Raw genomic sequence first — 25,851 nt, 5'->3', positions numbered from 1 at the left:
CCCTCGAGCGGGGGTCCCAGGGACTCTTCTCAAAAGAAAGGTTTACACATGTGTACCCTTGAGCCTTTGATGGGTGTGGTCTTGCTGATTTCTGAGATGCCCTGAACACCATCTTTTTTTTTTGATCCAGTAAAAACTATTGTTTTCTTTTTAATGGCGCTAATATCCTCAGCAACCACTCCTCCTTTGACTTCAACTTTATATGGTTCCTTTGGGACCAAAATTTATATTCTTCAAATCTTTCTGCTCTTTGCTGATCAATTCTCATCATAAATCTGGCTACTGGCAGTCAGTTGTTCTCATGCCACTATCTGAATGTCAGAACACATTAAAATTTCCTCTGCTAGATAAATTAGTCCACTGCCTTTAAACTCAGTCTCCCACAAAGTTTTAGGACATGGGCAACATGCAGACAATTTTTTTATTACCAGAGTATAACACACATGGCCAGTAGTCCAACTGTCAATGAAGTCCTTGTTCCCAAATAAAACCTCCCAATACTGGGATTTTACTGTCTACATTCCTATAAGCATTCTGGTCTGTGGGAGACTGCAATATTGACTATGCCCAAAGCAGGCTGTAAGCAGTACAGGCTCTAAAGAGTTAACCCCACAATCGGTCACAACTGGCTTCTTTTTAGAAATGAGTCTGGCCAAAGCCTACATGCTAAGGTCAGAGTAACTCGTACCCAAATTCCATTCCTACAGCTAAAACTTTCTTAACTAGAAGGATGATATTCTAATTACCATATATTGTCTATTCTGCTCCTAATTCAAGAATGCTTTGGCTTGTCCAAGGGTTAATTTCCATACAAATTGCATGACTGCACGTCTTCACACATAGTTCTGCCCTTGTACATAGCTCGCCTGTATCCCAACTTATTACCAATAAAAATCAGTGGCTTGAACTGGCCAGCACCTTTGTTGGTTGTGTACCAGCACGGGTTGTCCTGGTGTCCCACTTTCAGTCTCTTAGTTCTGTCTTCTAGTTTATTCCCTCAGGCCTGCACCATACACTGAGCAGGAGACTGGAGCCCACTGCAGAGGGTTCCAGTAACATTTCAGGGGTCCTCCATATGGGTCTTCTAACCTCTAACCAGAATCACTCATCTGGCTCAGTATACAGAACTTCATGGCTTCTCTAGCACACATCTCCAAACCTTTCCGAATCTCTCCTGCAAACAGGTTTCCAAGGCTTCTACATCACATGGTCAGGTACAATCACCACAAACACCACTCTCCTGGTACCAATTTTTCTGTTTAGCTTTCTTGCTGCTAGACACAAGACTTAACACTCACAACTTAAATGAGAGGTTTAATTTGGCTCATGGTTTCAGAGGATTCAGTCCATGATCATCACACGCCAAAGCACAAACACTGTGCAGTCAGGTAGAGTGGTGCAAAGCTCAGTTCATGGCAACAGAGAAGCAAAGGAGAGCAGTACATCAGAGAGGAAGGGGTGAGGGATGAGATACACACGCCAAAGTCATGCCTCCATGAAACGCCCAGACACACCCAGAAGTCTGCCTCACCAATGCCCTGGGCAGTTCCAAGACAAGTTGACCCAATGATGATTAACCACCACATTGTACATTGAGAATGAGTTTATTTATTTACTTATGTACTGACCTTGGTCCAAAACAGACTAAAGGTGCTGAAAATAAGAGTAACTTGAAAAAATATGTAACAGAAATATCTAATATCTTAAGCAATATATTAGTCTCCCCAAAAGCTGGATGCTTCCAAACTTGATTTAATATTTTGGATGTTTTCTCTCCGTTGCTTAGTAAATATATTTGCTTCTCCTTTCTGTAGTCGACGTCTGACAGCTGATTTTTGCTGTTTTGTTAACTGACGTTTCACCTTCTGTTTTACCAATTCCTGGAGAGATTTTTATAAATTAGTATCACTGAGAATCAAGGAGTACAAATTCACTAAAACAAAAATCTAATTGCTAGCATCTTTCCAATTTGTTATGAAGTATGAATTTTTAAAATCCCACTGATAATACTACATAAACTAGCAATAAAGTAAAACAGGAAAAAGTGATAAAATATGGAAGTAAATTCCTAACATAGATTACATATCAAAAAAGGATCACATACCATAACACAATAGTTTAAATAACAAATCACCATGGTGCCACCTACTGTCCACAAGAAAACTTAAGTAAAAAAGCAAGTTGAAGAAAACTATTCCTTCACCCTGACCCTGCTTCCCTCGTTCCCACCCAAAGCTGCTCAGGCTGGCCTTGCGATCGTATCTTTCTCAGCCTACTGAGTAGATGGGATTACAGGTGTGTGCCATTATGTTCAACTATACATGATTTTTTTTAGGGGGTGCTGGGGATTGAACTCTGGACATTGAGCTTGTGAAGCGGGCAGCAGAACCACTGAGCTAAATCCCCAGCCCTACATATGATTTTGTAACAGAAAATCATTTTTTAAAGCATTAACTATTGACTAGAATATCCAAGAATGCCTTCACAACTTAGCAGTAGAAATGACCTGACAACGTCTGATGTTCCATGTGATACTGATTCCTCATCTCAAGACGGCCTGCAACATAGAAGAACCTGACATTCTACAAGTTTACAGACTGAAAAGTGGAACAGGCTAAGTTTTAGGACTCTACCCTATCCCAGGAAACTGTTTAGGAACTCTGAGTCCCTCCTATACCAATAAAAGACTAGAACCCAAAATAGAGGCCTACAGAGTATTTACAAAGGGTGGTTTGGTGCAGGGGCGTCAATATTTTCTCCTAATTTCTACTTGTTTACAATGAGACTACAATGATATCAAGCAAACTAAGGAAATGATGGATTAATAGGCATAGAATGCCACTCATATTTGAAGAATTTACAAAGCCTGTAAGGTTATTTTATGTTAAAAAAAAAGGGAGAAAATGCCACTTGTTTTAAAAGTTGGTATAATGGAAAGTAAAATCAAATACTTGTGTGTTATTTTAGGGAGTACATAAAAATTAATGAAGACCATGTTGCTTTTTCATTGTTAAAAAAGTTCTACTAGTTGGTAGCCATGTGCATATTTATTAAAAAGCAGTGTATCTTTTTGTTGAATTATAATTTAATTCAGTTACATATTATTAAGGACACAGTTTACAAATGGCCAACAAATACAAATTATAAAAATATTTTTAGAAACAGATTTTGCAATTATAATTTCAAAGAGAATAAAGGAATCCTTTGCCTTTGTACAGATACTAAAACAATAATCAAGTCAATGGAGGTAACAAAGTTCTCTGTATGTTTATTTTCCTCTGAGACAGGGTGGGTCTCACTAGGCAGTTCAGGCTGTCCTTGAACTTGTTATATATAGCCCAGGCTGGCCTTGAGCTCAAGGTGATCCTCCTGCCTCAGCTTCCTGAGTGCTGGGATTACAGGTGTGTACCTCCTAACTTTTTTTTTTTCCTTTTTGGTACCAGGAATTGAACTCAGGGCCTCACACTTGCCAGGCAGGTGCTGCACTGCTGAGCTACATTCTCGGCCCTCCTTCCATTTTTTTTTTTTTCAATTTAATTTAATTTTTTTTTTGGTACTGGGGATCGAACTCAGGTACTTGCGCTTTCAAGGCAGGCCACCGAACCGCTGAGCTAAACCCCTGGCCCTTCCTAACTTTTTAATGAAATAAAATGTGACTTCCAAGGAAAAGTGTGATAAAAATTTCAAGAAGATGCAAAGTTGAGATGATAATTTTGCTTTAAGTGATCAGAGAAAATAGGCTGAATGGATCTTTTTCTTCCTTCCTTAAAAATTTGTATTTTATAATGTAATTCATAAAACCCAAGATGTAAGAGGTAAATACTTGACCCACTCTAAACTTATGTTCTTTTAGCTCTATGAGGCATATAAAAATCAGATTAAAGGAGTAAGACCTAATGGTTAAAACATACAAACATAATCTTAACTTGGCCTCTGACATTGTCAGTACCATCATCTTTATACACAGAGTAACACAGAAATTAGAATTTAAGGATGTGGCATAAATTAGTAATATAATTTTCATATATGCAGTTACCAAATTTATTAGCTAATTAGCTATAAAAATGTTTTAATTTTGAGAAATCAAAGAAAGGAAGGCAAATAAATTCCCGATATCTAAATAAAGCAGAGGGAAAAGGTGATCCTGAATGGTGAGAAATCTATACTAAAGGCAGCTGATAACACTTAAAAGGAGATCTTTTAAAATAATTACTATATACTTCATAGATTTCAGTTTTGTTCAGGAAAATCAAGGTAATTCCCAGGCCCTCAGAAAGAGTATATGAAAGCAATGACATTTCTAGATTTTACCTTATTAGTTTAATAAGCTCTAAACATTCTGAGATAAAGTAACGCCCTGGAACTATGGTACATTATGAATTATAGGACTCTCACTTTTACCTTTTGGTAAACCCTATACTACCAACCACACAACATATATTTATTGAGTATTTCTGAATCTGGATTAAGAAGGAAGGAAAAAGAAGTTATTTATATTATTTTCAAATCACTGCAGATCTAATCACTTTATTTTCTCCTTCCTTATTTTCTTAACCCGCTTTCCTTCTTTTGCTCATAAATTACCATTAAATTCTGGCTCCAGGGGTACTCATCTCAAACAGGAGTGAAAAAAAATCCAACACCCCAATTATGTAATTTTAATTTATGAAAAAAAGAGATAAATTACTTTGTTGCTTTATCTTAATGTTGGACAGATAATTTTTTAGAAAGCCCAAACTAATTTCCAAAATACTGCTTAATTCAGTAATAAGGCTAGGAAATAATATATTCTGCTGTGGACTTACACACTAGTTTCTGTTGACTGACTATCAAGAACTCCGGAAGAGTAGCTGTTTTATAATTCACCAGAGAAATCACACTTGTAAATTCATGTCATTTTAAAATGGCAAGTAGAGTGACATGTCTTTATAATACTGACGTCAGGAAGCAGGAGAGAGAATACCTTCATAGGCCAGGGAGACCAGCTCTTCTCTGAGAGAGTGATTACCTCTAAACTGGATCCTCCTTCTGGCTAGGTCTGAAAGAAGGCTGGCAGACAAAAATGCTCCTCAGGGGGAGCAAGAATATTTTTGTTTATAGTCCTGTCTACAAAAACGTCCCTTTTGTGATTTTTGGGGAGCACTGTTGATAACTGTCCAAAGAATTCAACAAACATTTTAGATACCAAAAGTGGTAAAACTATCTTATTTTTCCCTCTCAAAATTGGTGAAAAAATAAGATTGTGAAGGCGGCTTCACACTTTACCATTATAGTCGCATTGCTGTTATTAGTTACATAACTTTTAAAAAAGTCACATGACCTGTCTGGGCTTCATTTTCCTCATTGTTAAGTGAAAGGACCAATCCACACAAGAATCTACCAAGTCCCTTGGAAATAAAATATTTATGACTTTTATCCTTCAAGTTCAAGGTAATTGATATACCACTTTTTTCCTAAAAACTCTGATTATTCCAGTTAAAGGCAAAGCCTCTCTCATATACTACGAAATTTTTACCTTTTATAATTTTTAACGTGCACATGGGAGGTCCAGACATCCAAGAGTATCTTATAATCTTGTAAGTGCCTGTGCTCATTAATCTGTCCATAGCAGTGATTTAGTCAGTGTTGGTAAACATACAAATACTTACTGGAGGAATTGTTGAACAGCTTACAACGCTGCCTGCAGAAGTAATACTCAGCGTTCTTGTTCTATACGGATCGATATTTCCCACGTTTTCTTGATCTCTAGAATAAAATTTAAAAAGTCCATAATTCACCTAGTTAATTCTTATAATGGCACCATGCTTGACTGCATTAATTTATATTTTACCTGACAGCAAATTCTGACATTCTTCAGAAAAATTATATTTAAAATTTGAGGGTAAAATTACCTACCATTCAGCTTGAGATATTAACAATTTTCAATTTCAACATTGTTAGTCACTACCAAAATTTCACAAGGACATAGAAATCTCAGATCTCTCAATATATCAGAACATCTCAAAGTTTATCACTTCCTTACAACTGCCATCCTATAAATCTACCTATTGGACTAGAGTCAAGAAATCAATAAAAATCTATACCTGAAAGCCCTGAATTCTTTGTTTAATGATGGCAGGTTAATGAGATGAGGGCAGTCATCTTCTTCCTCCTCAGAGCCAGCAGGGCTTCCTCCCTCACCTGTCTGGTCTTCTTGCATGGTGTCATTTTCAGTTGAGTTCTCCTCAGAAAACTCAGTTGTACAACTATTTTCAACAATCTGCCCTTTTACTTCTTCTAAAGGTTGATTGAATTCAGTCATTTCAAAACTGTGTGCATTGACACTCTCTTCTAAGCTGTCTCCTTCTGTCTGTTCACGGTCTCCAAATGAGCTGGAGTAGCAGCCTCTTGATTCGACAGTATTCTGTTCACTTTCAACTTCTGACCTACAAACTTTTGCTTTTTCTGATACCTCATCATCAGAAAAGGAGAAACTGGATCCCTCCATTTCAGTGATTTTATCATCTGGACCTGCTGGATGTAGGAGTTCATCATCTGCCTGCATTTCCTTCGTATAACCACTGGCAGAAACCTCAACATCAAGAGAATCTTCCCTCCTGGAAGAGAAAAAAGTGTTTTATGTTGAAAGAGACAAAAAAAAAAAAATCTATTTGGGATGAATAAATATCTACAACTCTGATAAAATACGGTTCTCAAATAAGTTGCAATATTTTTCTTTGCCTAAAACATAATACTTAAATTAAATATATAACTACAAAAGATATATGCTGGCTATCATTTTAAGAATGACAGACTGAAAAGCAAAACATATTAGTAAGAAGTTATATAGAAACTTTAGTTATTATTAATTTACTAAGTGAAGGTTCAAAGGGATCTACATTTAAAATAATTACAACCCACCCAAATTAGGAAATATCTAAAGTGTATAAAACAAATGAGAAAACTTAGCAAATGTACATAATTATGTCCCAAGAATCAAAGACAGTTTATGTTCTAAATAAAGAAAAAATATGAATTAAAAAAAATAATTTGGGGGAGCCGGGGATTTAGCTCAGCGGTTCAGTGGCCTGCCTTGCAAGCGCAAGGACCCGAGTTCAATCCCCGGTACCAAAAAAAAAAAATTTGGTTTTACTCCTGATGAGTGGGTTTTCTGCATAGCACCCAAAACAGAATAAGTTTTTGAACTTATAAGAAATCATATGTGTGTGTGTGTGTATACAACTATAAATCTATCTATAGATATACAGATACACACACACACACACACACACACACACACACACACTCTCTACCTCAAAATTAACAGCAGTTCCTTCATGGTCTAAAGACAAGTATTTTCACATTTTAAACTTTCACTGATGTACTCCATTCACATGTTAATAGCAATCATGATGCGTCAAAGATCACTATTAAATATATATTTTTTGGATGATAGTGTTAAGCTTTAGAACTAAATAAGTTCTGAGGGTCTTATCATTTTAAGGAATGCTGAGGACAAACCTGATATCACTAAAGACTGGATAAAGCTCACTTTCATAGCCAAAACGTCTCATGAAGAAATCTCTGATGCATTTAACATCTCTGTCAAAATACCTGCAAAAGCAAAGAAAAAAAAAATTTTGATATAGCCTTTGTTGATCATTTTTTCTCTAATTAGCCAATGACAATGTCTTTACTATTTATTCTGATATTGGTTTCTTACACAAAGGAGAAAAAAAATAGTTACATGAAAGAAAAATCAATCAGCTGCCTGCGTACTTGAAAAAACTAAAACATGAGAAAATCTCAAGGAATATACCAATATAGTTCGTTTGGTTAGAAGAGCCAAGATTTTCTTACACTGCTACTCAGTACACAGTAAAATGTACTGGGTGTGAGGAAGACAAGTAACCAGAATAGGTGACCACAAGTCTAGAGTGTGGAAGCAGGTTTCCACTTACCCTCTGAAGTCACCAGTCTGTCTGGTGAAGCTTCCCATCAGCAATCTCTACTAGAACCCACTGCCAAGTGGGAAAGCTGAAGACAGAAGATTAATGACTCACAAGGAAATTGGAACACTTATACCTTTATTATTCATAACATCCAAAGAGATAAATAAGCTGTGGCTTATAAATAATTAGCTGAGGGCCAGGGATGTGGCTCAGTGGTGCTGTGCCTGCCTGGCAAGTGCAAGGTCCTGAGTTTGATCCCTGGAATGGGGTGGGGAGGATTAAATAAATAATGATCTGAGGATACATAAAATAGACTGAGAGGTTAGATGGAACTCTGAATACCAGGTTACTTTTCTGGCCATCACAAAGAAGCAAGAAGAGATTCAGTTCTTCAGATTTCCAGGTAACAGATAATTAAGGACAAGATGACATGGAATTGATCACCTTTTTGAAGGTGATCAATAATAACTGCATTATTTTGAAGAAAGATCAAGTGAGGGAATAGGAAGATGATACTACTCTTTTTTGCTCTCAAGGCCCTGGGGAAAATCTTAATAAATTTAAAATTATTCACATTTCCCTAAATAGTTATCCTTTTCAAAAGCAGAGATGAGGCTTATTTATATCTTCATTTCTAGTTCTTAGTACAACTCCTTTGTCCCACTACTGGTTCTTATGAATTCAATCACATTGCTGCTACAAAGAACAATGCTGAACATCATAATCTGTCATCAATCCCATCTCCAACTGGTAGTTCCCAAATGTTCCTTTATTGTGTAACTATGCCATTCCATATTAATAAAAATAGTGATTAGCCAACATAAAATCCAGAGTACTGACCACCCAAGTGGCAGCCATTAATCTTTAGTATTTTTTATTGGAAATATTTTTAAAATGCCTTTTTTTAGCATAAGTACAGTTTCTAATAGAAACCAGGAGGGTAAGCTTCACTCAATATGACTTCTTCAAGATTAAACTTTGAAGAATGAAGACACTGTTATATAAGTGATACCAGTTGCTACTTTGTGAAGAAGTGTCTCATAAAACCTAGAACAGGGAAAGAGAAAAAATACTTAACCTTAAATTTGATTACACTCACTGCATCGTGGAATACAGGTAAGTACAGGAAACAACTGCATCTTGGCTAATTTAAATGATTAAGTAAAGTGAAGCATATGATTATCACAGTATATAAAGTCATTCTGCCCTGTGTCAGGTAAGAAATTTCATGAGAATTCTTTCCTTGTAATAAAAGCTAAAAAACAACGTAAGAAATAATTACCACTGGTCTGGAAACTAGGTCCAGTACAAAACTAAACTTTTACTAAGGCCATCAAGTTCAGAGTTATTCTTGGTGAGGATCTCTTACAGGTAACCATGGAGAGTGAAAAGAGGAAAGACAAAAAGTATGTGGTGCTTCTAGGGTCCCCCTTCTTATGCTTCTACTGTGAGCAGGCTTTTATCTGTTTAAAAAATTGAGCTTCCAACTAAAAGTCTGTTTACAGACTTTGTAACAAAGTGTACCATGTCTAAAAAAGTTTGATTTGAATATCTGTCCAGTTACCGAGTAATTCAATTTTTTTTGATGCTATCATCATACTAGTTTATACAACAGATCTCTTGTCAGCCTTCTGGCTAAGATCAAGTGTAGTTTATACAACAGAAAATTTCTGCAGACTTCTAATACTCAGCAATAATTTTATAAACAGGTTTAAAATAGTGAATTAAAGTACATTGTTTTCCCTTTAAAAATACTAATAAGACTCAGTGGTTCTGCCACCTGCCTCACAAGCATAAGGTCCAGAGTTTGATTCATGGTACCAAAAAAAAAAAAAAAAGAATCTGATAGCAGACATTCTAGTACAATTAGTACAATAGTAGCATATCCTTTAACAAAAGATTTTTTAATAAAATTAAGACCTACAACTTCAAAACAGTCACTAACCCAAATGATAATATAAAATTAGAAATTATGAATAAAAAATATTTCACCACATACAAACACTCTCATATCTACAAATCAATTACAGCATATACCATTCAGCATTGTGATGAGAAGTTGAAACCATCTGTGGAAAATCAATCATGGTGATATGGTCATCTTTATCCAATATGAGATTGAATTCATTGAAATCTCCATGAATCAGACCATGATTTGCAAGTTTGACAATGAGTTCCATGGCTTCATCATATACTGATGCAGGATCTTCAAGGTGGTGTATTTGACATCTGAACAAATTTTAAGAATGAAAATAGGTTATTTGTACAAATTATGATTTTTAACAAAAGTATGTGCGTGTGTGTGTATATGTGTGTGTGTGTGTGTATGTATGTGTATATATATATATATATATATAATTTCTACTGTCTTAGTGATTCTGTCCTTATTCCCATGACTACACATAACATGTCCCAGTTATTAAGAGACCATACTTTGGGATGGGGATTTAGCTCAGTGGTTCTGCTGCCTGCCTCACAAGCACAAGGTAATGAGTTCAATCCCTGGTACCAAAAAAACAAAGCAAAACAAAAAACCCATTAAAAAGCCAAAAAGACCATACCCTGCTTCAATTATGTATCTTATTTCCACTACAACCTCTTTTCTTTAATCTTTTAGAGCCAAACTCTTTTGCCAATTTCTTTCCTCTCCTGGTCTTATGAACCAATTTCAAACAGGTTTTATCCCCCTTATTCCAATGAAACAGTTGTCCAGACTGCCAGTGACTTCCATGTTTCTAAATCCAGATCCTTAGTTATCCTTTCTAGGTAGCTGACCTCTTTCCCCTCCTTTACATATTTCCTTCCCTTAGCTCTTTGGGCACCACGTTATTAGGGTTTTCTCTTACCTCATTCATCATTACTCAGGCCACAACCCTGCTGTCACCATTGACTCCCCTTTCCTTCACACCCAACTTCGATCCCAAATAACTCATGTTGGTCAATTTGCAAAATATAAGACTCAGCACATTTTTTTTTTACCACCTTCATGAGTATCACTGTAATCAGAGCTACTTCAATCTTTTGCCTGAATTACGCCAACAGTCTAACTTGGCTTCTTAAAGTTTTGTTTCTCTTATGTATCTGTTCTTATTAAGAGTAGCTAGACTAATCTTTTAAGACATCAGTTAAATCACATCTTCTCTTAGCTCAAAACAGTCCTACCACTTTCTATTCTGAAGTTGAAAATTCCTTAGAAGAGTCTACAAATCCCAAGTGAACTGACCACCTGCTACCCATGAGATCACTACTTACAACATCCCTCATGTTCTTTAGTCACTCGGCTCCAGCTCCAGCGGCTTCTTCTCAACCGGTGGCTATTAAATATGCTGTCATCCCAGGGCCGGTGTACCTATTCTGTTTGTAATATCCTTTTAGATATCTACATAGCCTCCTCCAATTTCAACTTTCTGCACTCTTAAATTTTCACCTTATTAATAAAACTTATCTTAACTATTCTATGCAAAATAGCAATCTTCTACCCCCACCTTGGTATTTTATCATCCTTACCCTGATTACTTTTATCCACAGCACTTAATTGATACATCATTAATTGATTTATCATCATTTCCTTGTTTAGTTATTTAAGGGATGTCTCTTCTCATCAAAATCTAAGTTTCATGAAGACGGGGACTTTGTTTAGTTCACTGCTGAGCTTAAAAGCATCTAGCATGTAAGAGGCTCAATAAATACCGAATGAGTGAAACACAGAGATTACAAAATCCAAACTAAGTGAAACTGAGTTTTCAATTCGTCTTACAGTCTATTCCTCAAAGTCAACTGCTAACTTCTCAGAAGCAACATTCTACAAATTGAAGAAAAATTTATTCAATAAAATGGAACGAACAGTACATTCATTTATTAGGAGTTACGGTTTCAAGAATAAGAGTACTTACAGAGGATAACCACTTATGAGTTCCATGACCACTGCATGACGATTGTAATCAACTGGCTTTGGAACTGGAAACTTTCTATCGTGTAAAGCCTAAAACATGGCAAAACAGGTATAAGGTATAAGGAAGTTATTACTTTTTAAAGAACAAAAATAAAGTAAATGTACCTTCCCACCCTAGAGGAAAAATACATAAACCTTTATAAAATCACAAACACAATATATGGTTATTTATGCACTGCTATTAATCACTGCAAGAATAAGATGTACATAAAAACAGATTTTAAACCTGTTTGAATTTACTTTTCCTTGAAAAGTGAACATTTATTTATTATGAACTTTGCTAGGGTTACAAAAATGAGCCCTCATGAAGCTGAGTCTCATAGGATATTTCATTCTATTTTGTCTGTGTCATTTGTTGATGTGTGCTTGAAATATTACAATAAAAACAAATTATGATTTAAGGCACAGTCTGTCTTCTGCATAGTAGGAAAAGAAGCATTCCAAAAATCAGACATTTTAGTTTGTATAAAATGACCTTTTTCTCAGAGCACAATATATAACCATCCTGCAAGGCAGAATAAAAATACAATGTTATTTTCAGCTTAATTTAGTTGTTGAAGATACCTGAATATTAAGATATTAAAAAAAAAATCTATGTAGAACCTTATTTTGATGGAGGAAGGTTAAAAATTGAGCATTAGTATTTTTTTCACCATTTTGTAAAATAATTTTTTTCTATCATGGTATAGAAAAGTATTTGTCTACTAATTTGGAATACTAAGGTTTCCTACAGATGGGTTTACAACATACGCACAAGAATGATCAAATATGAATATTTAAATTCTTAAAAGTGTATTATAGTAAAAGACACACGGCCATCAACCACACCACCGCCCACCCCCCGCCCGTCTCCCTTGCTTCAAACACACTGATCTCATGGTTCTTGCCACTCTCTAAAGCAATTCTGGAAAGCCTCTTCTGTGAATGTCTCTAGTTGCAGTCATACCTGCTCTAGTGTCCTGAATCACTTTAAAATGTTGACCTTTCATGGTCATTTTAATTTTGGGAACAGGCAGAAGTAGCACAGTCCTGATCTGATGAGTAAGGTGGATGAGGACACACCTTCATGTTTTGCAAACTGCCTTTCAGTTGGAAGGAGCTTAACAACAGCATTCACCTCATCTTTAAAGACACTCATGAAAGAGGGTTTCCAGAACTGCTTCAGAAAGTGGCACAAATGATGGGGCGTGTCTAAAGGGGGTATTATGAGGGGAATTAATGGCAGTGTGTCCTTTACTGTAATAAATTTTTTAATCTAAACTTTCACTGCATATTTTGAGTCTCCCTTGTATAGTTATATATGAACAGATACATTTCCACACACACAAATATACATCAATAACAATTAAAAATAACGCACTATAAGGAAATCACTAGAAAAATAACAATAATCGAGAGTTAAAAGCAACTGTCTATAAGGACTGAGCCCTGATGCTAGGGAGATGCTCATTTGTAAGGTCTTTTTATTATTTGGTTGAAAAATGAGCTATCTGTATTATCTGATTAAACAATCTGAAATCATTTCAAAAATTACCTTCATATAAGCAAATTCCTTCATGGCAGAGAGACGAGACAAATAAAGCCAAGAAACATTATGCCTGTGCTTATGGTAATCACGCTTGTTTTTCAGATTTCTGAAGGAGGTCCTTCCTAGTCTGTGAAGTTTTAATGCAAACTGCTGTCCTTCTTCATTTGCAACAATGTAAATATCTGGAATCAACATTTTAAAAAGTTCATCATTATACTTTTATTATAGTAATTCTAATTTTATCTGATTTTTTGAATCTGTCACCTTATTTTATATTTGGCAAAACAACTCATATCCCATGGATTCATTATTTTACTTTATATGCCAACATATATTAGTATCTACTACAAATCAGAGATGTAGGAGGTTGAAAAGTTTTTGTTTCCTAGATGTCCAATGCCCCCACTAACATGTCAAAACAACCATTCAATTTAGTGGAGAAACAGGTCTAACTGTTCCTTAATGTTCTGTGAAAGAAGTGATTTAATATCTTCCCTTTCAAAGACATTAAATTTAATTCTTCAGTAGCTTTTATGAATGCTACTCAGTTGTTAGAATATACTCCTATTAAGTAAGAATCTTCTACCAAGTAGTCTTTCAACTATTAAGAGATGCTGTTGCCATGGTGACATTTAGCACACATTCTAGTTACTCATGAAGAAATTCTAATTATTAATTTCTAAGAAAAGAGTGCCAAACAAGCTGATGAAGTCATAATTCAGCACAAATGTTTTGGAAATTTGGTATATCAAAAATTTAAATGCCTTTAAATTGTAAGTACTTGTTACCCTGCTATATATTGAATTACATGTTCCTTCAAAATTCTTATCTTGAAACCCTGATTTCCAGTATAACTGAGAATAGGCCTTCAAAGAGGTACTCAGGATTAAAAGAAGTCAGAGGGTAAGGCCCTCACCTCTAACTAGTGTCTTTATCAGAGAAGGAAGACATACCAGGTGAGAACACTGCAAGAAGTCAGGTGTTTGCAAACTAATGTGAGGCCCTAGGAGAAATCCAACCTTGATCTCACACTTGTACCCTGCAAAACTATGTTTTTGTTTTTAAGCCACCCAATCTGTAGTATTTTGCTAAAGCAGGCCTAGCAACCCAATAGATGTCCCAATAATTCAATTTTAAGATTATATTTACAAATTTATCTACATACATGCGCAGAGACATTGTACATGAGTGTACACTGTATCGCTACTTACAAAAATGATGAAAAGTAACTTAAGCAATCATTAATTAGTGAAATCATTTATGAAACTTCCATACAATGTGATGTCCTGCAATTATGAGAAAGACATGAAATGATATGAAATGATACCAAGAAAGTACCAAGTGGACAAAAGTCAAAATGTAAAATAGTGAATACTCTTGGCTTTCACTTGTGATTATAATGGTATACAAATATTTCTACATACACCCTTAATACATAGAAATGTGCTTATACAGAAAATTTCTATAGGGATATGAAAAAATAAAGGGTATTAGCTTTGGGATGTAGTAATAGGAGACTGAAACATGGGCTAGGAATAAGAGTAGTTTTTATTGCATTCTCCGTTGTACTAATTATCTTGAAATGCAATTAATTCCTTCAAAATTAAAAAAATAAAGACTTTTTTGAAACTAAATTTTTAATTTCATTCTGATTTGGTTCTCATATGTATTACTACAGTATTTGCAAGAGTCAATTCATGATTTTATAATCACAAGCAATATTGACTATATTGTATGCAAGAAACAAAATTAAAAAAAACAGGATGCTTACCCTAGAGTATCTCATACTTCTATTAATGTATTTACTGCCTCCACATACAAACAGACTGTTTGTTCTATTTAGTTCTTTAGCGTTACTTTTTAAATGTATAACATAATCTGAAGCCATGCAAGGCATATAAAGTAGCATAAACATCTTCTTTGGGGTAGACTTTTTAGTAATTCTTTTACTTCTAAGTTTAATTTTGTTTCTTCAATTTAAATAAATACATATATAAACTGTACAATAAACTATACAGAATAAAAAGCAGTAGGGAAGAGACTATGATATAAAGAAATCATTTCCTGTTTTTACTTCTCTTGTCTTGTCATAGAGAATAATTATGCCCAAGTATTTGTTCAATGTTATTTTAGAATGCTTTTTTCAATATGTTTTATACATACTCATCTTTGTGGACATACCACTGTGGTACAAAAACATGTTTTTGGATATTAACTCTCTTATATTACTTCCTCGCAGTTCATATTTTAACTGTTTTAAATGTACAAATTATCATATATAAATAAACAAATAAAGTATTTGCCAAAGAACTGTGTCATTAGCAGAAAATCAATTCTTGATATAATTGCATTTTTAGTGATGAATTAAGGAAATAACTTACTAAATTAATGGCATGTTCATAATCTACACTGCCTCCAACCAACTTTCCAATTTACTATGTAGTTGGAAAAACTGAAAGAGGAATGCTTTCTCAAGGGGAAATATATAAACTAAAGAAAGTGTTTCCAGCAGGACTATTAGGACTTACCTGATTCTTTGCCAACGCCCATCTGGTTTCCAACAGACTCAACCACCTGTCTAGAAGAAAGTGTTTTCAAAGCTAGATAATCATAGCCTGCGTTTGTCAACCGATATCCCTGGACAGCTACACAAAATCAGATGAAACAGACCATATATTAGTTACACTGAAGGGAACAAGTCACAGCAGTTCAAAATATAACAAGAATTTAAAGATGGAAAGTCTCAGCTGGAAAAACAAACTACCTAGACTGACAAGTTTCCAATTTCTTCCTATAATCTGCATTTCTCTAGTGTACAGTTACTCCAAGTGTGACCCACATATGGCCATCAGTCTATAAATGTCTGTGACAAGATAAATATAGAAACTAAAAGGAAGCATTTAACTTCAGAAATTTTTCTACTGATTTGATCAAGAATTATGCTGGTTTTCATATATGTCTGCTAGTCCCTTCTTTCTGGTAATTACTTTTTATTATAGTTTATAAAACTAAAGATCTATAACAGGTTTAAAGAATTAGCCCTAACCACAGAGTTGGAGAAATAATGCTCTAATATAGAGTCCTGTGGCAGACTGAATTTTCTGAAGATGGGAGCAAAAACATCTATCCTACTTGCTCTTCTGAAATGCTATTCCTTTGTCTATCTCCTTTAATCGAGTGGGGTTGGAGATTTTCTTTCAAAAAGCATTATTATTGAAGACTACACCAAAAGGAATCAGTGTAAAAAATCATGAAATACAAAAATCAATAGAAATACCAAGTTTAACATGAACAAAGCTATGAAAACCAATGAGGTCAGGTTTGAATTTCTATTACACTGTCCTTTGAACCACTAGCAGGAATAAACTGTTGAGTGCAGATAACACAGAGTGCAGGTCATTTTTTTTGACCAACAGAATATGGCAGAATGTCATGTCATTTCTTAGTCTAGTGTTTTACTAGTCTAGCAATTTCAATTTTTTGCCTTTTGAATAATTGTGCTGGGGAAAACAATTATCTAAAAATTCACAAATGATGAATTAAAATACTTACTTTTGGTATGCTCCCAAGCTATGAGCTTATGTTTCACTAATTCTCTTAAAATTTTATTACAGCCGCCATGTTTCAGGCTGGCAATTGAAGCAATCAAACTGCAGGGAACTATTTCATGGTTCTTCATGCCCATTTCAACCTGAAATTAAAGAGTTTGTTATGAAATCATAATCAACATAATATCTTTACCAAATCTTTCTAAGAAATTAATTTCTCCTTGAAACTTTCCTGACCATGTCATTCTTCAACTGTGGTCATGGGTAGCTTAACAGCAGGGATACATTCCGAGAAATGCTTCATCACTCAATTCTGTCCTTGTATAAACATGACAAAAAGTACAAAGAAGGCTACAGTGTCATTAGATGATATAATCTTACAGGATTAACATATACATGTAACATCAATGACAGAAATGTTATGTAGCTCCTAACTGTAATTCTAGGACATAATTACTCCTTTACTATTTTCAATTACAATTTGATATATTCACTGATCAGATATTCCCTGTGTCGCTACTTCACTTCAAGGGTAGAAATTGTGAGCACTTGATAAAGTTAATGGTGCATGGCAAATACTACAATAGTTGTGCTAAGGCATTGTAGAAGGTAAACAATGAAAAAGCAAAACCATAAAGACATTCTTCACTTTTGGAGAATTTAAAGAAGTAGCTCAGGTCCCAAGAGAATTTTTAGCTTGTAAGGAAGAACTGATACTTTACACTGACTTTGAGAGGAAGTAGACAAGATGGTATAAAAGAAAAAAAGATTTGGAAATGGCACATACACAAGAAAGTTCTGCATAGAAGGAAATGGTAGTAGATACAGCAGTAACTCAGATGAGACAGCACATGCAGTCCATGCAAGTAAGTCTAGAAAACACTTTTAAGATATAGAGGGCACTCAAATGCAGACAAAGTAGTTTATATTTTATACCAGGAAAACAAAAAACTCTTTAAGACGTTTAAGCAAAGGCTACACATAGCAGAATTCGATTTAGGACACTAATCTAGGAAGAATTTCAAAATGAGTTTCGACAAGACAAAACTGGGGAGGATGTACTGAAAAATTAAGACAGCATTCCAGCTCAGAGGAAACAGTAAACAGAACTGGGCAAGTAGAAGTAACAAGGAGAGAAGGAATTAAAGATCTTTAGTAATAAGAGAGGGTCTGGAAATTGGATGAAGTGGAAAACAGTCAAAGTTGGAGTGGAAAACAGTCAAAGTTGGAAGTAAAGAGTTTTAAAATTAAATTTTTTGGTGGAGTTTGGAAAAGGAGGAAAGAGGTAGACAAAGTTTAGGAATTTCCTTTGAGAACAGTCAAATAAGGATGATGAAAGGAAAATCAGAATGGGTCTATCTCTACTTATGAATGAAGTCATAATTAGAGGAAAACTGCCAATTAAATCTGACAGAAGTGAAAATGAACTGTGAAGTGGATGTAATTACCAAGCAAGCGATAAACATAAAAAATAATGAAGGGTGGGTTGGCAGGTACACTGAAGCCTGTAAATGATCTTCCCAGAAGACCCAGTTGCAGTGACAGGTCACATTTCAGTCTGAGTGAATCAGTTTTGGATGTGAGCTGGAGGTCAGTCTTTGGATTCACGGATCTAAAAAGATTTGGCAATTTCCTGGTCCCATCAGGCATCTCTGGGCTGATTCCATGAGGCAGAGGTTAGACAAGCATGGCATGGAGCCAGCCTACCAGCCAAGCACTTTAAGAACCAACTTTAGGTTAGAATTCTAAGCTGGCTCTTCAATTCTCTGCTTAAATCATGACTTTACTTTTATGTTCAAGAAAATGAAAAGTGAGAGAGAACTGGGGAGTACAGATGCTGTCAATGCTGTCTGTGTGGCCCTAGAATCTCGCGGATACTGTGCTTATGGGGAGCAGGCCCCTTGCTCCTCATAGCAGGAGTGGTGGACTAGAGCTGCTTGGTTGTCAGTGGAGTCTTGGCTAGAAGGTGGTGAAGGAAGATCCACTGAGGCTCCTTCACTTCCACCTTCTAGGACTCTGCAGTTTCTTTGGCTGGCTATACTTTAGTCTGCACCATCTCTCCTAGGCCCATTTGGATACTTCCTTCTCCTTTTGCAAAGTCAGTTTAGCTAAATCTTTACCCTTGATATCTGATCACCCTGAAAATATAATTAGGCTCCACGTTTTCCATCATCTTCCAGGAGATGTTTGACCACCCTGGCCTGCTTTCAGCAAGAATTCTATTAGGTTGGCTTGGTCAGAAACACTCCTGATGTTTCTTCTTAATATTACTATCTTCCATCTAACAGTGCCCATCCCAGCTTCCTCTTTAGCTGTAATGCCCTATTTATTGTCTTCAAAACTGAGCCTGATTCTATTCTGAGGCCTCTTTTCTCCTATTGAAATTGTTCTAAATAAAATTTCTTTATACTGTTGTAAAAATTAAAAAAAAAAGAAGGGCCATGGGCCTTAACTTTTGGGAGCGTTCATAAGGTAAGGGTGACAAGTAAAACTGACATGGGAGGAGCCAAAGAAGCTAAGCGGAAAGGAAGTCAAAGAATAGTAACAACATTGGTAAGATTCAATCGAGACTGGGAAGTTGTACTTAATGACTAGATCATTTCTTTACACAATTCAAAAATAATTTAAATGCCATAGAGTTAATTTTGGATGACAAATTCAGGATCATTTTGGTGGCTACCAGAACTTCACATGTTAAGCTCAACTTCATGCTTTGCCCTACCTTCCCTCATACCTAACACTCTTCCCCTTGACTCCCCTATTTCTGTCAGAGGTACTGATAAATTAATGAAGGTGCCGAGGAAGCAAAGAAAGTATCCTCCAGAGCTGACAATGGGTATTAAAGCCCAGAGAATGGAATAATCTACATGAGGAAAAAAAAAAAAGTGCATTCTAATTTCATATTGACCTTGCATCTGACAGTTTACCACTTAAGTGTTGTGTATTTAAGACTAATTTCAAAATTCTCCAACACAAAGCTTTGCAATAATACAAATATAAATGAAAACAATATTACATATACTGTTGCATAATTCCACATTATATTCTTTATCAGGGCTCACTCTTTACTAAAAGAGAATGGTTCTTAAATAAGTGTACTGATTTATTCTGCAAGTGCCTGCCTAGAGGTAAGTATATATGGATTGATTTTTTGCTATAAAACTAAGACTATAAAGTCAGATTTTGCTACTCACTCATTAAAAATATTCAGTGCTCCCCTCCAATATTTACCAAGCCTGAAAGGCAAGGTATGTATATGATTTAGCTCTCATATTTTCCAGTTCTATTTCCATTAGTCTCTGTCCTACTATGCTCCAGCTATTTTGACTTTTCTTCAAGGACCTGCCTGTCTCAGGGCTTTTACAACTTATTTTTTCCTTTTTATTGAGTTTATTGGTACTTTTTAAGTATACAGTACAGTTACATTCATCATTGGGTTCTTATACCTTTATATGACAGACCTTGGTTCTTGTTTTTTTCCCCATACCCCTGCCCTCCCTTCACTCCCTCCACCCCCCCATTTACATTTCTCATATTTTTTCCTGTTCCTATTTCCTTTTCCCTACCCTTCCCACTTCCCCTAAACCTTTAGCCCTTTTCTTCCTATTTCACATTATCAGTTTTTCCAACTTATTATAGTTGTTTCCTCGGCTTCTGATTCTTTCCAAAGACATCAATTGGGGGAACTTAATGCTCTAGGTCTATACGTAACTCTCCTCAGTAAGGGACTTAAACCTTCTCAGCTACGTGGGAAGCCAAGGGTCAGAGAAGTTTCCTTAGCCAGAGAAATGCAAATGTCTCCCAAGCTCAAGAAGGGCAGCCGAAAGGAAGGAAATAATGAGAAAAGAGGGCCTCTGCTATGCTTGGGGGCGATAAACTCTTAAAAGCCTTTTTAAAATCAGACTCTGACCCTCTTTAAGGAAATTTCTTACTTTCATGGTAGCCTCCGCTTTGTCCCAGGGACCAGATCGCGCCCGCTCCTAGCAAACAGGAAAAGTACGCAACGTAGGAAGACATAAGGGAAAGGCAGGCTTCTTACCGCGGTCAAGACCCTGAAGTCTTCCCGGCTCATGTAACGAAGCTTGGCTACATTTACCTTCCCCATGGCTGCTCCAGAAGCACCCGGAAGGTGCTCACGCGACAGCCGGAGCGCGCAAGGATGCTGGGTAATCTCTCCTGCTTTACAGTTTGCAAGGGTCGCGCCTGCGCCGTGTGGGACTAAAGGTCCTTGTTGCTGGATAAAAGTGCCGAGATGTTTCACTGGCATAAGAGTAATAGAACATCCTCTTTTTCTTATGAAACAATCTTTGTGAAAGGAAAACGTGTTCTGTCTTTTACTTATTCTGTCAGGTGACTGAATTGGCACAATGTAATAATTATCTATAATCCCCAGTTTATTTTTCATATCTGTCAAGACTTTTTGCCTGAGAGACGCGTCCCACAGCAGAGAGAATTTGGTGATTTAATGGGAGGAGCAACTAGACCTAGGCGGAGGAAAAGACTGTGAGCTGGACCAATGAATGCTGTTCCAGGTAGTGATTTAAGCAGTCCCTACCCTCTTCCCTGCGAGGGCACTGGGAGCGGGGAGATAGGGCTGACCTTTCTATTTCGCTTACTGAGGCCCTGCCTTCTTTCGGTCCTCAGCCCAGTGCAGCGCCTCAGTCTGTGGTGTGAGGGGGATGCTGTTACTTCGCGGCACCCAATTACAGGGCACTCTGATGCTAGGGATGGTCCTATTCTGTTCGAATGGGAGTCCATAAACGGCTTAGGGGCTCTAGGAGAGCTGCCCATAATGGGTTTGCAATTCCTCTCCATGCCCCAAGGCATTCAAACGGTACGGGAATGTATAAACAGCTTGGACCCAATAAGTATGTTTCCCATTCCTTCCTTACAACAACTGCAAGTAAACTTGCAGGATAATGTTTGTATTTCTGTCTTACTTCTTGAACTATATTTTAAGTCTTTAAATAGTAAACATTTTAGCACTACTGCTATTGCCCAGGTGCCTCTTCCTTAGTTCATACCTCCGTGGGTGATCAGTTGGTGAAAGGAAAAAAAGCATACTACTGGGTTCATGGATAGGTCACTTTGATAATATGATTGAACTACAGGCCCACTTTGTTACGTTAGAAGTAATCGGGTAATAGTCTTTTAAATGGAAGATCTTTAAGAGATATATTTGGCTATTCATTTGTGTTGGAAGAGAACTAGCTCAAGTCTAAGACATATATGGACTTAGGGACACAAGTGAATAATTTGGTTTGTTGGTCAAGGACATGAAAGGATAAAACCTAGTTGAATTGGAGACAAAATAGTATGATATAGAAAGGAATAAGGCTGAGTATATGGGTGTGGAGAGGAAATCTTTCGATTGAATTTAACACTCACAAGAAAACAACTAACATAAAAAAGTAACTAAACAACCACATATCTAGCTGACATCCAGCCTTTGTCATTGCAATCTATTATCACAGTAAAGGTACAATTATACAAATAAATTAGTGATGGAAACAATGATAGAGGTTAGATGCGGGCCTGACAACATGGGCTGTGATTTACCGAGGTTACTAGTGCTGTTCCTAAGTACTAAGTCCTTTAGTAGTCACCAATGCTTCGTTCCCAGCATGATGCTGTCTCTGGAGAAACTTAACTATATTGGGCCCCTTAGACCATCGAAGGGCCAAAGCCAGAGGTTTACTGACAATTATATATATATATGTGTGTGTATATATATATATATATATTTTTTTATATATAAATATATATTTTATATATATATATATGATTTTTATGTAGTATATGTACTCTATTATATGTACCTTGGTTCATGAATTTAATTCTTCCTACAATTCTGCTTGTAAACCAAATTGGAAAAGAACCAAATCAGATTTCCCATGAAGTGAAGTTGAACCATTGAATTTGATTCAGTTCTCTTTTTATATATATATGGCATAGATTTACTTTTCTTGTCTTCAGGGCCTTAGCTTGAGCCAGTATTTAAAGATGTATAGAAAGTTTGCTGTAACAGCAAGGGACTGCACTTTGCATCCAAAAAATTACAGAAGAATGGACATTACAATGCATATCATACATGCTTATATCACATGCTACACTACAAAGAAGCTGTATGTTAGTGATGGGAATGTCTTTTGAAAGAACAGCATATTGAGGGTACTACTGACATGTAAGCACAGAGGTAATGCCTTGTGAGTTTGGGTTCCTGAACTCCAAAATATCAATAAATTTTATATGGTCCCAATAGGTAGAATGTGTTGGTCTAGGAATCAAAAGTTGGAAATAATATTGGCTCCAGCTATCATTATTCTCAATAGTCCACTTAAGGAGTTTTATTCTTGGTAATTCTGGTTCTGAGGGTTTACAAGTATTGTTTTTTCAGTGGGAAATATTTCTATTAAGATACAGCCAGCATTCAGTTGAACAATAAGCCATGCTGAGATCTTGTCTCAAGGAGGCAAGGCATAGGCGAGTATGAAGATTTCTGGGATGAAGATCTTGGTTATGTCATCAGACAAGTTATAGAGATTAGGAGGCCTACCAGTTTAGAGTAAGAAATTTAAAATAGAAAGTAGCTCCTTGTAATGATGAGTATCAGTTATAGCCCAAGCCTGCTGGGCTGTATAGTTTGTTTTATTTGCCTTCCTTCTCTAAGATTTCCCCTAGGAAAAAATGTTCACTAAAATTCTGAAGTTGCTTTCAGAGCTTAAAATTAGGAAGTAGATCCAAACAATATGAGAATTGGGCTTTAGTGTACACTGTGGTGTATCACCAAGCAAACCATCTATAGAAGTGGTGAGCCCATAGCTTCCATGCTATGTGTAGAGTCCGCTCTGTCAGGATGCAAGTCAGCTCCCCCCAGCATCACCCCACCAGCCAAGCATGGGATAACAACACACATAGGGCAGTGTTGGCACTTAAAAAATAATTTTGTTGGTACATATAAGGTGTACAGTTCAGTGCCATTCTTCGCTGGAAATTTGCACCTTTACATAATCCGTCTTGGTTCTTTTTTTTTCCCCATTCCCCTGCCCTCCCTATCTACAAAGACTATTTCCATTTTTTCTTCTTCTCATGTGAATTCCATTCCCATAGTTCTTTTCCCCTACCCCTCCCATTTCCCCTTCCACTTTGCACCTTTTCTTCCTATTTCAAATTATTTATTATACCTTTTAGTGGAACTTTTCGATAAATAAGTGTATTTGAGGTTGTAGTTTGGGCACTTGGTCTCTAAAAGTTTCACCGTCATTGCTGTACAGGAACAAAGGATTTATTCCCACAGCTACTGAGAGGGTTCCCAGCTAAAAGTGCTTATCTGTTAGTCTGTATTTTAAATCCTAAAAACTATGTATTTTCCAGATGCCTCAACATCCCCATGCACAGGTTGAAAACACTTTGCCCAGTAACCATATGTTCTAGTGTGTTGCAGGTTTGTCCCTGCTACAAGTTCTCCATGTTTTCTCCTTTGACCACTACCTAGTGATATCTAAACCCACCAGTGAAATCTCATACCTTGTGCTAGTTATACTCCACCTTGACCCTCAGTAAGGGCACTCACCTTTGAGTCCTGCCTTTTGTCTCAGCTGCTCACCAGCCTGTTTGAGCCCACTCCTGTGGTGTTCCTTTCATATGGCATTCCTTTCCCCTTGTGTGGTATGTTGTGCCTGCCTCTTCTAGGACACTTGAGTTTCATAAATCACTGTCATATTCATGTTCCTCTCTATATAGTTGTTATTCCATGTCTCCATCAGACAGATCAAGCCAAAAATGTTTTTAAATACAGCCATGTTTTGCATCATAACAGGGATATGTTGTGAGAAACATACTGTTAGGCAGTTTCATCACTGCAAATATAGTGTACTCACACAAAGATAGATGTTAAACACCTAGGTTATATGAGATAGCCTATTTTTTATTAGGCTACAAACCTATGTAACATAGTACCAAATGTGGTAGACAATTATAATACAATTTTAAAATATTTTTGTATCTTAATGTAGAAAATATATAGTAAGAATAAGGCATAAGCAATTAAAAGTATTGCACTAATGTAGAGTATTTACCATGAATGAAGATTTCAGGACTGAAAGTTACTCTGAGTGAGTCACTGAGTAAATGGTGAGTGTGGAGACCCTGGATATTACTATACATGACTATAGACTTTATAAACTGAATGCTGGGCTATACTAAATTTATTTAAATGTTTTTCTTTTATAAACTTTTTAATTTTTAAAAACTTTTACTGTTGTGATAATACTCTAATATAAACACACTATTCAATTGTATAAAATACTTCATATTCTCATTCAGTTAGCTTTGTTCTATTGTAAATTTATTTTTAAAACTTGTTAAACTCATTGAAAACTAAGATGCAACATCTATTTTAGTCTGTGCCTACATAAGGTTCAGATCATTGGTATCACTGTCTTCTACTTGCACATCTTGTCCTGCTGAAGGTCTTCGTGGAAATAACATGCATCAAGCTGTCATATGCTATGATAATGATACCTTCTTCTTGAATCCCACCCTATGTACCTACTGAGGCTCTACTTGGCTAGGTGTCATTCTCTGCAGAAATATGTCCTTGGAAATCTGCTTGGTTTCTTTTTTGTTTGTTTGTTTTCATCATAGATTTGCTTGTTAGGAAATAATGCACATGAACATTCCTCTCTACTAATGAAAACCCTTGATATTAGGAGTCTATATTTTCAGAAATTTTCAGAAGCTTGTAGTAGTTTTTGCTATATCCATTGCTGTGAATTTTCTTCAGGACTCTTTTTCTTCTCTTTTGATTTTTTTTTTCTTGGTGTTTCTAAGGATTGAACCCAGGGAATGGGAGGGCGTGTGGAGTTATAGTCCCAGTTCTTTTAAAATTTA

General features: G+C 36.1%; 1 protein-coding gene, 1 long non-coding RNA gene and 1 other non-coding gene across 3 annotated transcripts in view; 1 reads left to right on the top strand and 2 right to left on the bottom strand.

Annotated features, from left to right (window-relative positions):
• Positions 1 to 725: 725 nt before the first annotated feature.
• On the bottom strand, positions 726 to 21,140 carry Riok2 (RIO kinase 2). The gene is made up of 10 exons (XM_010621842.3): positions 20,999 to 21,140; positions 16,964 to 17,102; positions 15,940 to 16,056; positions 13,418 to 13,593; positions 11,825 to 11,913; positions 9,969 to 10,160; positions 7,501 to 7,593; positions 6,084 to 6,596; positions 5,649 to 5,745; positions 726 to 1,880 (listed from the first exon to the last, which is right to left on the bottom strand). Exons 1-10 carry the CDS (start codon positions 21,062 to 21,064, stop codon positions 1,716 to 1,718), a joined length of 1,647 nt encoding a protein of 548 aa, XP_010620144.1. The 5' UTR covers positions 21,065 to 21,140; the 3' UTR covers positions 726 to 1,715.
• On the bottom strand, positions 16,668 to 16,805 carry LOC117287536. The gene has a single exon (XR_004518827.1). It is a non-coding gene; the product is annotated as a small nucleolar RNA SNORA8 (small nucleolar RNA).
• Positions 21,141 to 21,397: 257 nt separating the features above from the next.
• Positions 21,398 to 25,851, top strand: part of LOC104862089 — a 423,368-nt gene continuing 418,914 nt past the window's right edge. The window contains exon 1 of the long non-coding RNA XR_004518576.1: positions 21,398 to 21,491. This is a non-coding gene — a long non-coding RNA (uncharacterized LOC104862089). The remainder of the gene's footprint in view (positions 21,492 to 25,851) is intronic.

This window comes from Fukomys damarensis, unplaced genomic scaffold (assembly GCF_012274545.1).
Source record: "Fukomys damarensis isolate Sample0158 unplaced genomic scaffold, DMR_v1.0_HiC HiC_scaffold_3, whole genome shotgun sequence".
Classification (NCBI taxonomy): Eukaryota; Metazoa; Chordata; class Mammalia; order Rodentia; family Bathyergidae; genus Fukomys; species Fukomys damarensis.
The sequence above is the reverse complement of the archived record's forward strand: the minus strand, read 5'-3'. Positions and strand labels throughout refer to the sequence as shown.

Coding starts and splice junctions, on each gene's coding strand:
- Riok2 (XM_010621842.3), bottom strand. CDS start 21,064: ATGGGGAAGGTAAATGTAGCCAAGCTTCGTTACATGAGCCGGGAAGAC. Junction 16,057..16,963: donor AGCTTGGGAGCATACCAAAA/GTAAGTATTTTA, acceptor GATTTTGTGTAG/CTGTCCAGGGATATCGGTTG. Junction 7,594..9,968: donor TCTCATCACAATGCTGAATG/GTATATGCTGTA, acceptor TTGCTTTTGCAG/GTATTTTGACAGAGATGTTA.